General features: G+C 44.4%; 1 protein-coding gene and 1 long non-coding RNA gene across 2 annotated transcripts; one reads left to right on the top strand and one right to left on the bottom strand.

The window, feature by feature from the left end:
- Nucleotides 1-6161: 6161 nt before the first annotated feature.
- Nucleotides 6162-7520, top strand: LOC112079301 (uncharacterized). The gene is made up of 3 exons (XR_011479158.1): nt 6162-6623; nt 6738-6839; nt 7431-7520. It is a non-coding gene; the product is annotated as an uncharacterized lncRNA (long non-coding RNA).
- On the bottom strand, nt 6861-11826 carry LOC112079302 (phytanoyl-CoA hydroxylase-interacting protein-like). Its single transcript, XM_024145292.2, has 3 exons — nt 11613-11826; nt 11356-11473; nt 6861-9813 (listed from the first exon to the last, which is right to left on the bottom strand). Exons 1-3 carry the CDS (start codon nt 11743-11745, stop codon nt 9267-9269), a joined length of 798 nt encoding a protein of 265 aa, XP_024001060.2. The 5' UTR covers nt 11746-11826; the 3' UTR covers nt 6861-9266.
- Between the last annotated feature and the right edge of the window lie 1795 nt (nt 11827-13621).

Raw genomic sequence — 13621 nt, 5'->3', positions numbered from 1 at the left:
TGGAGAAATGTTCTCTGTCTGATGAAACAAAATAAACTGTTTGACCATAATGACCATCGTTATGTTTGGAGGAAAACGGGGAGTGTAACGCTCTTCTATCTTCGTCCTCCTCATCCAGACGAGGAGAGGCGAGAAGGATCGGATGACCAAAACGCAGTGGTAATTTTGACATTATATTTATTAAAGAAAGACGAAAAAACACGAAACACTTTAACCCACTACAAAACAACAACGAAGTAGACAGACCTTGACCTTACGAACTACATACAACGAAGAACGCACAAACAAGTACAGCCTACAAATAAGATAACGAACGAACGATACGATCCCGTATGGTGAATAACGACACAGACACAGGAGACAACCACCCACAACAACAATGTGAAACCACCTACCTTAACATGTTCTCAATCAGAGAAACGTAAACACCTGCCTCTAATTGAGAACCATATTCAGTAACCCATTAACCAACATAGATACACATAACATAGAATGCCCCCCTAACTCACGCCCTGACCGACATAAACACATACAAAACAACAGAAAAACAGGTCAGGAACGTGACATAACCCCCCCCTCAAGTGCGAACTCCGACACACCAGCATAAGTCTAGGGAGGTCTGGTGGGCAATCTGTCCACGTGGCGGCTCAGGCTCAGGGCGTGGTCCCCACCCCACCATAGTCAATTCCCACTTTTGTAGCCCCTCCCAATGACCACCCTCCAAATCACCCACCTAAAATAAGAGGCATCAGCGGACAAGGGGCACACAGACAAGGGCAGCACCGGACAAGGCAGCACCGGATAAGGGCAGCTCCGACTAAGGACGGCAGCTCCGGACTGAAGACGGCAGTCCGACTGAAGGACGCAGCTCCGACTGAAGGACGGCAGCTCCGACTGAGGAGTCCGACTGAGCGGGCAGCTCCGACTGAAGGACGCAGCTCCGGACTGAGGGGCAGCTCCGACTGAAAGACGGCAGCTCGGACTGAGGGCAGCTCCGGACTGGGCTGACGGCTCTGGCTTGTCATGGCTCGCTGACGGCTCTGCTGCTCAGGCTCGCTGACGGCTCTGGCAGATCCTGGCTGACTGGCGGCTCTGGCAGACCTGGCTGACTGGCGCTCTGCAGAACCTGTCGGTTGCGGCTCTGGCAGATCCTGGCTGACTGCGCTCTGCAGATCCTGGCTGACTGCCGGCTCTGGCAGATCCTGGCTGACTGCGCTTGCAGATCCTGGCTGACTGCGCCTGCAGATCCTGCTGACTGGCGGCTCTGGCAGATCCTGTCTGGTTGGCGGCTCTGGCAGATCCTGTCTGGTTGTGGCTCTGGCAGATACTGTCTGGTTGCGGCTCTGGCAATCCTGTCTGGTTGCGCTCTGGCAGATCCTGACTGACAATGGCTCTAGCGGCTCCTGACTGACGAACGCTCTGACGGCTCGGACAGACGGGCGGCTCTAATGCGCTCGGGAACAGACGATGGCTCAGATGGCCTGTGGAACGGTGGCGATGGCTCAGATGGCGCTGGTAGACGATGGTCAGATGGCACTGGCAGACGGATGCTCAGTGACGCTGGTAGAAGGATGGCCATGTGCACTCGGCAGACGGATGGCTCAGATGGCGGCTTGGCAGACGGCAGCTCTGCCGGATTGAGCGCACTGTAGCCTGGTGCGTGGTGCCGGAACTGAGGCACCGGGCTAAGGACACCACCTTCAGGCTAGCGGGAGCAGGAACAGGCACACTGAACTCTCGAGCGCCACTATAGGCCTGGTGCGTGTGCCGGAACTGGTGTACCGACTGGGACACGCACCTCAGCAAGTGCGGGAGAAGGAACCGTGTGGAATCGCTCTGGAGACGCACAGGAGCTTGTGCGTGTGCCGAACTGGTGGTACTGGGCTGGAGACACGCACCATAGCCTAGTGCGTGGAGAGGAACATGGCTCTGGGACCACTGGAGCCTGGTGCGTGTTAGGCACTGTGGTACTGGACTGGGCGGAGGTGGCGCCGGATATACCGACCGTGCAGGCGTACTGCTCCCTTGAGCACTGAGCCTGCCCACCTTACCTGTTGTATGCTCCCCGTCGCCCGACCAGTGCGGGAGTGGAATAAACCCGCACCGGCTATGTAGGCGAACCAGGACACCTGGTAAGCTGGTGCCATGTATGCCGGCCCGAGAAGACGCACTGGAGACAGACGCGTTGAGCCGGCTTCATGGCACCTGGCTCAATGCCCAATCTAGCCCTGCCAGTGCGGCGAGGTGGAATAACCCGCACCGGGCTTATGAACACGTACAGAGACACGTCGCTCTACTGCGTAACACGTGTCTGCCCGTACTCCCGCTCTCCACGGTAAGCATGGGAAGTGGTGCAGGTCTCCTACTGCCCTCGCCACACTACCCTTTAGCCCCCCCCCACCCCCCCCAATACATTTTTGGGTTCTCACGGCTTCCAGCCACGTCTCCGTGCTGCCTCCTCATACCACCGATCTTGGCTCTCGCTGCCTCCATCTCCTACGACGCCGACGATATTCTCCAATGTGAGCCCAGTGTTCCTTTTCCCTCCATTATTTCCTCCCATGTCCAGGATTCCTGTGTAGTGGCCACTGCTCGTACTCACGCTGCTTCGTCCGGTTTGGTGGTGTTCTGTAACGCTCTTCTACTTCGTCCTCCTCATCAGCGAGGAGAGCGAGAAGGATCGGATACCAAAACGCAGCGTGGTAATTTGACATTATATTTATTTAAAGAAAAGACGAAAAAAGACGGAAACACTTTAACCCACTACAAAACCAACAAACGAAGTAGACAGACCTTGACTTACGAACTTACATACACCTAAGAACGCCACGAACAAGTACAGACTAACAAATAATGAACGAACGAACGATACAGTCCCGTATGGTGCAATAACGACACAGACACAGGAGACAACCACCCACAACAAACAATGTGAAACCACCTACCTTAATATGGTTCTCAATCAGAGGAAACGTAAACCACCTGCCTCTAATTGAGAAACCATATCAGGTAACCCATTAACCAACATAGATACACATAACATAGAATGCCCACCCTAACTCACGCCCTGACTGACTAAACACATACAAAACAACAGAAAACAGTCAGGAACGTGACAGGGGAGACTTGCAAGCCGAAGAACACCATCCCAACCTGAAGCACGGGTGGCAGCATCATGTTGTGGGGTGCTTTCTGCAGGAAGACTGTTCACTCACAAAATAGATGCATCATGAGAATGAAAATGATGTGGATATATTGAAGCAACATCTCAAGACATCAGGTTATAAAGTTAAAGCTTGTCGCAAATGGGTCTTCCAATGGACAACGACCCCAAGCATACTCCAAAGTTGTGCAAAATGCTTAAGACAACAATTGAATTAGCGAGAGGACATCACAAAAGCCCGACCTCAATCCTATTGAAGATATGTGGCAGAACTGAAAAATGCGTGTGAGCAAGGAGGCCTACAAACCTGACTCCGTTTACACCAGCTCTGTCAGGAGAAATGCCAAAATTCCCCCAACTTATTGTGGAAGCTTGTGAAGACTACCCGAAACGTTTGACCCAAGTTAAACAATTTAAAGGCAATGCTATCAAATTCTAATTGAGTGTATGTCAACTTCTGACCCACTGGGAATCGATAAAAATAAAGCTGAAGTAAATCATTCTCTCTACTATTATTCTGACATTTCACATTCTTTAAAATAAAGTGGTATCCTAACTGACCTAAGACAGGAACCTTTACTAGGAATAAAATGTCAGAATTGTGAAAAACTGAGTTTAAATGTATTGGCTAAAGTGTATGTAAACTTCCGACTTCAACTGTAGGTGTTTTTGTGTAACAGTAATGTTAAGCCAGCCTATCTATTCGTTTCAGTTATATAAAATACAAGACATTGATTCAGCTTTGATCTAACTTACTAAATGAACACCATTGTGAGAAGTGAAAAATATTATCTTTGTGCAGTTTCAAACCGTAGTCTGGCTTTTTTTTATGGCGGCTTTGGAGCAGTGGCTTCTTCCTTGCTGAGCGGCCTTTCAGTTTATGTCGATATAGGACTTGTTTTACTGTGGATATAGATACTTTTGTACCTGTTTCCTCCAGCACAAGGTCCATTGCTGTTCTGGGATTGATTTGCACTTTTCGCACCAAAGTATGTTCATCTCTAGGAGACAGAACTCGTCTCCTTCCTGAACGGTATGACGGCTGTGTGGTCCCATGGTGTTTATACTTGCGTACTATTGTTTGTGCAGATGAACATGGTACCTTGTGATTTGTGAAGGTCTACAATTCTTTTTCTGAGGTCTTGGCTGATTTCTTTTCCCATGATGTCAAGCAAAGAGGCACTGAGTTTGAAGGTAGGCCTTGAAATACATCCACAGGTACACTTCCAATTGACTCAGCATCTCGGCATTCATCTCAGCAACGTGACATTCAAGAAGATTGAAATGCATAGGCTATTCCCATGAAACTGATTGAGATCAATCAAATGATTGGCATGGAGATGCAGTTTCACCAGTAAAACTTGAATAATTATAATTCATGATTGACAGTGATGATGGCCTATTTAGAAATTAGGTATGCCTAACTTGGTGTTTGAGGGTATTAAAAATATAACATTTTCTTGAGACAATATGTGTGGGCATAGGCGAACGTTGCAATTGGAGGATGCATTTTAGGCATCATTTTTTATAACAGGGCTCTCCAACCCTGTTCCTGGAGAGCTACCATCCTGTAGGTTTTCATTTTCAAGCCTATTTTAGGACACCTGATTCTAATAATTAGCTGGTTGATAAGATTAATCGAGTTAGTTACAACTGGGGTTGTAGTGAAACCCTACAGGACAGTAGCACTTCAGGAACAGGGCTGAAGTGCCATGATAGGCTATTCAATAGGCTACATCTGTCAGTACAAACTTTGATTGAGGAAATGTTGATGTCATTTACATATTTTTTTGCGCTCCCTCATCTAAAAAAAAATTGCAATACACCACTGCAAGTAAGATCTTTGGTAGGTCTGTAACCGGTGGTGTCTGTATGTGTTCCCTGCTGGCTTCATCCATCTGAGCAGAAACCAAAATGCAACCGCCCCATGCTCATTATGAACAGGGTAATAAAGGACCTAGAATGACAGCACCATGGACAACTCCTCCATTCACCTGCTATTTTGATCTGCCACTGACCACGTTTTAGCATCCTTCTCCATGTACATTGTCGTAGCCTATGGATTAGTCTACACTGTAATTCAATAAACTGGACTGGATTATTTTACCGCACCAGCATTGCAATCCAATGCATTCACAATTTATGCAATAAACTGAGATATATTGCTATGTTTTACATTTGGGCTATGCTATAGAAGGCTATAATACAGGAATAATAAAGGCCCAGTGAAAGATTGTGAAAGATTTAAAAAATAATACAAAACTATATACAGTACCAGGCAAGTTTGGACACACCAACTCATTCAAGGGATTTTCTATATTCCATAACACATATGGATTCATGTAGTAACCAAAAAAGTGTTAGACAAATCAAAATATATTTGATATTTGTGAATCTTCAAAGTAGCCACCCTTTGCCTTGATGACAGCTTTGCACACTTGGAATTCTCTCAACCAGCTTCATGAGGAATTATTTTCCAACAGTCCTGAAGGAGTTCCCACATATGCTGAGCACTTGTTGGCTGCTTTTCCTTCACTCTGTGGTCTAACTCATCCCAAACCATCTCAATGGGGTTGAGGTTGGGTGATTGTGGAGGCTAGGTCATCTGATGCAGCACTCCATCACTCTCCTTCTTGGTCAAATAGCCCTTACACACCTTGAGGTGTGTTGGGTCATTGTCCTGTTGAAAAACAAACGATAGTCCCACTAAGCCCAAACCAGATGGGATGGCGTATTGCTGCAGAATGCTGTGGTAGCCATTCTGGTTAAGTGTACCGCGCTTGATGGTTTTAGCGACTGCACTTGAAGAAACTTTCAAAGTTCTTGAAATTGACTGACCTTGTCAATTTGGCAGACCATGTCTTAAAGTAATGATGGACTGTCATTTCTTTTTGCTTATTTGAGCTGTTCTTGCCAAAAGATGGACTTGGTCTTTTACCAAATAGGGCTATCTTCTGTATACCACCCCTACCTTGTCACAACACAACTGATTGGCTCAAATATATTAAGAAGGAAAGAAATTCCACAAATGAACTTAACAAGGCACACGTGTTAATTGAAATAGATTCCAGGTGACTACCTCATGAAGCTGGTTGAGAGAATGCCAAGAGTGTGCAAAGCTGTCATCAGGCAAAGGGTGGCTACTTTGAAGAATTTGTTTATCACTTTTTGGTTACTACATAATTCCATATTTGTTATTTCATAGTTTTGATGTCTTCACTATTATTCTACAGCCTCTGTGCTATGATTCCCTACAGGAAGAAGAGGAGTGTTCTGATGAAGAGTATGTGAAGGACAGCCCCTGTCTACCTCATACAGCGTTGCACTGTGTGTCTTCAGAAGAGTCACTGTGTCTACCGCATAATGAGGTAGCCAACACACCTCTCGTGTCACCTCTGGAGGAGATCAAAAGTCTACAGCCACCCAGCGTCACCACAGCAACACTGCACGAGGCATCAAGGTATGCCCCTGGTTAACTTCTCTTGCTAGTGCATAGAGATTAATTTGGGAGCGAGACCTTGCTGTATGTATTCTTGTCTCACTCCTCTTTGTGACCCCTCCTACTGTACTGTAGATCAGAGTTACTGGAGCAGCTGAGGGTGACACGAGCAGAGAAGAAGAGACTCCGTTCAGTACTCCGAGACTTTGAGGACCACTTCTACACACAGACCGGCAGGTAATACTCGTTACACTTCACTGTTTGCTTTTTCTTTAATTTTCTTTTAACAAACTGGAACATTTGGTATCCATAGTTCAACAATGCCTTGTGAAAAATAAAATAAAACATCCACCAAAAGAATTCAGCAGAATGATACAACAGCGTGATGCACACTCACGTTAATACGACACATAGAAGTACTCAGGAGAGAGACGGAGAGATAGACAACTGCTCTGAACTACAGTATACACATATTTTGTACATGTAGCTGTTTCTTTTAAGTAGGGCTCTATTCAATCTGTAACACTGAAGCATTACAGATTCCCCAATAGAAATGTAAAGGTCATTTCCGATTGAGCCGACATAAGCAGCGTTTACCATGAATGCATTCTCCACTTAAGCGGGAACATTTCCTTTAAATTTCAATCACGCTGTAAAGCTGAATTTTCATGATGCAGATTGAATAGAGCCCTAAAATACAATGCTTTAATTACAATACTTACTGTACAATGTTATCTGAATAAGGCAACACAAGGACTATACCAGTAAAGGAAGCTGCAGCTTGTCTAAAATGTTAAGTTAGTATGTTTCTCTTCCTCGTCTTTAAAGGAATGCCCAGAAAGAGGACCGCGGGCCCATGGCAGAGGAGTACTGCGAGTACAAGAACCTAAAAGCTAAACTCCACTTACTGGAAGCCCTGCTCAGTAAACAGGATACTTACAAGACTGTCTAAGCCTCCTTCACAGTGGGACTTTTATTTTGAAACACTTTTTTACTCATTTATAGGACCTTTATTTTCAGAACAATTTTCAAAGTGAAATACCGGTACTTCTTGTCATGTTTCATGCCATGGTTACATGGTGATGCACTTTAAATTACTTTGATGTTGACTGACTCTCACTTTGGTTAAGAGTGATGGCAAGATGATTCAAGAGTTGCTGGGTGACATCCAGCAATTTTTTGTCCCTTAACAAGTACTTTGTTATTTATGATAACGAATGATATTTTATGCAACTGATGGAATTATAATATTTTATGCAACTGATGTAGCGAGTGTAACAGTTTAATTTTAAGGAAACAAAGAGAACAAATATAACACGGTTGATGTTAGATACATGTTATCAATTTCTAAGCTATTTTATGACACTATTGTTACTTGCAATTTCATCTCGCAAAACTATTCTCAGTATAACAGGTGGTGTACTATGTTCAAATGTGGCACTTTGAAAAGTGCAATCTTGGCAAGGAGGATATGTCATCCAAATATACAATCCGACAATCCTGTAGAATGTTTGTGTATGTCAATCCGTTTTCAGTCCCACATTGTACTATGATATGTTTTAGTTAATAGTTGACATGATGCATTGTGGCAATTCAAGTTATACATTACCTTGAAAAAAATGTGTGATTGTTGGCATAGGGAAAGTTACTCCTGCAGCCAAATGTGTTTTTCATCCCAAAATGCCCATCTTTACTATGATCAGATCTCTTGACATTGTGCACTTCTGGTTTCTATATATATCAGTAAAAAATAAATATTTTCACATTTACTTTGCTAAACACAGTTTATGGTTTCCTTATAACTAGAATAAATAAAACATAACATTTCAGTTGACAGCATCATGCTCTTAAAGGCTACCAAGTAGTAGTTACCAAGTTGATCTCAGAGTTAATTTGCTTTTTAGTGGCTGTTGCATTAGTATTGTTATTCTACAGCAAGTTATTTCCATTTGTGTTACCTTTGGCATAAAGATGATGCAGCCCTAAATTAGTACCAGTCTCTGCCAATAGAGGGAGGGAGGTATGGAGTAACTTGGATCTGTTTGATATGAAACCAAACTAACACCTTCCAGAAGAGACAGAAAAAGAGGAACACAACCACCTGTCTACCTGGACTGAAGTGAACAGAAAAGGTCAAAGGGAGAAGGAGATGTTTGAAAAACAACAGGAGGGAAAATCTATGAGAAAAGCTGTGTGAATAAATGCAGGCAACAATGAACGTTTGGTTAGAACATTTAAAGGGATCAGTCAGTTAATTGACCAGTGTTGGCTAGCCGGTTTGGATGATGCTGACAAAGGGTTGTTAGGGTCCCACACTTAAGCTGTAGATCTTTCAGTTGGGGCTCCTCCCTCTTTTGCATTGTTTCTCTTCTCATGGGGTTGACGGGAGGCTGGAATAGAGTTCCACATTTTTGGGAGGGTGGTCCTTTGAGGATGTAAAGGGTTATGGATGATGTGTTTTGTGTTTTGTTTATGTGTATGTTTGTGTGTGTATGCTATTGGATTGTGAATTCTAGCACCGCACCCTGTTGTTACATTTCTTTCACAGTCTGGGTCCCTCTTTTGCACTGTTCTTCTTTTGGGAGGGTGGTTCTTTGTGGATATAGAGGTGTGTAAAGGTTGGGGTTACATGTGTGTGTAGCACAGGTCCAGTCCAGTCTCCCACTAGCGTCCCACGCTGATGTTGCAGGTCTTGCAGCTGGGGTCCTTCTTGGCGTTGACGGTAGACAGGCTCATGAGCTGGTGCCCGCTGATCTCTGCCACCGTGCCCAGCGCCAGGTCCACGGGCTCTGTGTAGATCACCTCCAGGATCACATCCTGGGCGTGCCGGAAAACCAGCGCCCCGTCGCCCGCCTCCTCGTCCACCGTGCAAGTCAGGAAGTGGTTGTTGGTGACGTCGAGCGCTTGCAGCCTTGCCTTACAGAAGTCATCGCCGGGCGAGCCCTGTGGGGCCAGCACTAGGATGACGTAGTGGTAGGCCGTGTACATGCAGTAGAAGTCCCCGAAGTAGAGGTTAGTTTTGGGGTTGAACAGGGTCTCAGCCTGGATCTCAAAGCGTGTGCGGCCGTAGGGGGAGTCCTGGGGGGGCTTGCCTGTGTTGAACTCTGTGTTGCAGCTGAAGTAGAGGCCCTTCAGCTTCCCGCTGATAGGTGAGCCATGACTTCCACTGTTGTCCTTCACAGCTGGCAGCATGTGGTTCCCATGCACCTCCCTGGAGAGGAGACATGGACAACTGTCTGAGTAATCACTATACTATAAGTTATTACAATAAATGTATCATCGATAAAACCAGGGATTTGGGTAGCAGCTGAATCCTACTGAAAGCTTGTCAATGTGTCTCTTGACTACGCAAACAACCTATTCAGAAAGGATGCATTTCGGAAACAATGAGTAAAAAGACTGATCTAATCAATGTCATCTAGTTAATCTACTATAAAAATGAATTGCTCCTCAGTTTTCTCACTGGCAAACAGACCTTTCTTTGCCCCTAGACAGAACTCAGACAAAAAAACTGACAGATAGATTGTATTCGGCAAGATCTCTGGATGCCAACAAATGAATAGCAGAAACTTGAAAGCACCTTGTGAGGTTTAAATTGGCAGTCATATCCTATGATGCAAATCTGAGCTCCAAAGGCTTCAATTATTGGCGTAATTACATTGGTAACACTTTAAAGGTTGCCATTATAACCATAATTGTCTCTTTGTCATGGTAACTATCTAATTATTAAGGTCCCATCCGGGTCATCATAGGAAAGGCCTCATTTTACTGTCCTTGGGTGTATTCTCCACGAGATGAAGCCGTTTCTGTATAGTTTTTCACCATGCTACACCACAGAGAAATTCAAATACGAGAAGATAAAACTAAAGAACAGAAAGTGCTCTTATCCCCCAAGAAGAAAAAATACATAATCGGTTAACACATCAGCAAACAACTAAAAATACACCAGACTTCTCTCCTCTCTGTCTCTCTCCTCTCTGTCTCTCTCCTCTCTCTCTCTCTCTCACTCTCTCTCTCACTCTCTCTCTCACTCTGTTCCTCTCTCTTTCCCCCTTTTCCATCTTGCTTTCCAGTCAGGTGCTTGCTACACACTCAGCTTCCTCTTTCATCAGAATATACTTTAAAAGGCTTTGTATCCAGCAATTAAAGCTGCTACGTTTTAAGACTGGTCCAACGCATGCAGTCATTGGGGAGGTCATTTGTTCCAGCAAACATATGCGGAAATGCGAACCAAAAAAATTCTACCTAACTTGTGCAAGCTGMTGTTATATAAAATAGTAATTCAGAGGTTTCCTGACCATGGTACACTTCTAGTTCTGAATGCAGAAAATCCTATAAGTAAACAAATATCCGGAACGGCTGTTTTACCCAAATATAATCTGCTAACCCAGATACTTTACTTGTTGTATGATGCAATGTAAGCAGAGTTTTGGAGGCAGTTTTTTGCAATAATACCTTTCTGTTGAGCTTAGACTAACTCCCCAAATACAGAACTAGACCTACACATGCACAGCCTATACTATCTGAGTATATATTTAAAAAAGCATTAAGCCATACCATCTGGACCACTGCCTTTGAGCTTTGAGAAAAGCCTATGACAATTTCAGTTACAAGGGAAGGAGGTACAGCAAAGGGTCATGTATCTCTATATTACGTGATTTCCCCGTATTATACCGTTTTTACATACTGTATCATAACATCAGAATAAAACTGTGCTGGCTGTTAGGGCAGTTGTGCCGACGTTCGTACGTACCTGGCCTGGTCAAAGTACTCTTTGTTTTGATTCCTGTAGAACACAGAGAAGCGCAGCATCCTGCCTGCGATGACCTTAGCCTTCTCCAGCAGCTGGGTTAGATGTACCGTGGAATAATCTGGAAACAGGGGTTAGGATTAGCCATTAATGAGAGAATACAGCATGTAGGCCTATATCAAATAAAGATAGAAGGTTTTAGGGATAGGCCAAAAAATAAATGCTTTGTTTCCCTGTCCCTCTTCTGCCCCCTGCCTTACCGGCGGTGGTGAAGTCGATGATCTCGCTCCACTCTGACACGGCGTAGTCTCCGTCACTCTGTTTGGAGGCAGTCTGCACGGCCACGGTGTACTCCGTACGCGGGCTGAGGAACCAGTGACCCCTCACCGTCATGGGCAGAGGCACTGCCTTCGCCACTAGCTTGGTGGGGACATCCTGGACAGGGACACCGGCAGACAGAGCTTAAACTCAACATACACAAAGTTTACAACTCTACATACAAAACACAAACTCTGAATAAACACATTATTCACCGTTCAGCTGCAAAAGCAACATATCAGTAGTGGCCTCCTCACTATTGATACAGTATATTTTAATGCCACGCACAGACCAAAACACTAAATCAGCATAAATACAATGCTTAGTGTTAAAGGCCCAGTGCAGTCAAAAACGTGAATTTTCTATGTTTTATATATATTTCCACACTATTAGGTTGGAATAATACTGTGAAAATTATGATATTGCCCTTACACTGTAAGAGCTGTTTGAAAAGACCACCTGAAATGTCTGCCTGTTTTTGTGGGATAAAGTTTTGGCCTGTCTGGTGACATCACCAGGTGGTAAATTAGTTAATAGACAAAGAAGAAAGAGTTCCAAACCTCTCTGCCAATAACAGCTAGTTTTCAGTTTTCCCCTCCTCAGTCAGACCACGCCCAGACAGTCACAGAACAATTCTTGCTTGAGAAATTGCTCTTTGCTCTTTGCTCTTTGCTCTTTGCTATGAAGCTATTTTTGTTTATTTTTGACCATTTTAATTGAAAACAATCACAATAAGGTACTTCATTGTTACCCAGAAATTACTTGATATTGAGAAAAAAAACGGCTGAATATGACCTTTAAGCTGCATATACGACATGTATAGACTCCTGTGGCGTTCCCCTTCCCCCATCGCCTCAATATTGATTTAATGTATGCCATGGAGCCTAGTACTTCCTGTCTCTATGCATTAGCAGGACATAGATTGGGCCCGCCCTGCAATATTACACCAGCCCTGTGTAGCGACAACAGCAGTACATTAATGCACAACATGCTGTAATGAAAATAAATGCATTCTATCTACAGTGGGGAGAACAAGTATTTGATACACTGCCGATTTTGAAGGTTTTCCTACTTACAAAGCATGTAGAGGTCTGTAATTTTTATCATAGGTACACTTCAACTGTGAGAGACGGAATCTAAAACAAAAATCCAGAAAATCACATTGTATGATTTTTAAGTAATTAAATTGCATTTTATTGCGTGACATAAGTATTTGATCACCTACCAACCAGTAAGAATTCCGGCTCTCACAGACCTGTTAGTTTTTCTTTTAGAAGCCCTCCTGTTCTCCACTCATTACCTGTATTAACTGGCCACCTGTTGAACTTGTTACCTGTATAAAAACAACCTGTACACACACTCAAAACAGACTCCAATCTCTCCACAATGGCCAAGACCAGAGAGCTGGTTGTAAGGACATCAGGATAAAAATTGTAGACCTGCACAAGCTGGGATGGTACAGGACAATAGGCAAAGCAGCCTTGGTGAGAGAGCCAACAACTGTTGCGCAATTATTAGAAATGGGAAGATGTTCAAGTGGCAGGGTTCTAGAATTTGTAATTGCCACTTGGAGTCAATCTAGCGCCCCTTATCCAGCTCTCTGGGGTTCTTTGGGGGTCCATGCAACAGTATCTCACGTTCCGTAGTGGAGATTGGGTCTGTTTGGGACATTCCAATGGTCGATGCATAAGGAATTGGTACAGGTACTGTGTGAGTACAGTCACAGGCCTACAAAGTTACACAGAGCAGACAAGCGGGCCTGAGTCTCTAATGATACTTCTGAAGAGCTGGGGACCAAACGAGTGAGTCTCAAAGAAAACCATTATTAACACACTACGCTGTCATGGATTGAAATCCGAGAACAGGAGTGCAGGCGCACCGTGTCCAAAGGAAAGAATACAACACACTAACAGGTCTCTTGAGAGCCGGAATTGCTACCTCAAGCCTAGGG

This window comes from Salvelinus sp. IW2-2015, unplaced genomic scaffold, assembly GCF_002910315.2.
Source record: "Salvelinus sp. IW2-2015 unplaced genomic scaffold, ASM291031v2 Un_scaffold7557, whole genome shotgun sequence".
Classification (NCBI taxonomy): Eukaryota; Metazoa; Chordata; class Actinopteri; order Salmoniformes; family Salmonidae; genus Salvelinus; species Salvelinus sp. IW2-2015.
This window is presented reverse-complemented; position numbering and strand designations above follow the sequence as displayed.

Excerpts from the sequence above, each read along its gene's own strand:
- LOC112079302 (XM_024145292.2), bottom strand. The coding sequence starts at position 11,745 with ATGACGGTGAGGGGTCACTGGTTCCTCAGCCCGCGTACGGAGTACACC. Across the intron at positions 11,474-11,612 it reads CATCGACTTCACCACCGCCG|ATTATTCCACGGTACATCTA; the intron begins GTAAGGCAGGGG and ends CCCTGTTTCCAG. Across the intron at positions 9,814-11,355 it reads GAGTACTTTGACCAGGCCAG|GGAGGTGCATGGGAACCACA; the intron begins GTACGTACGAAC and ends TCTCCTCTCCAG.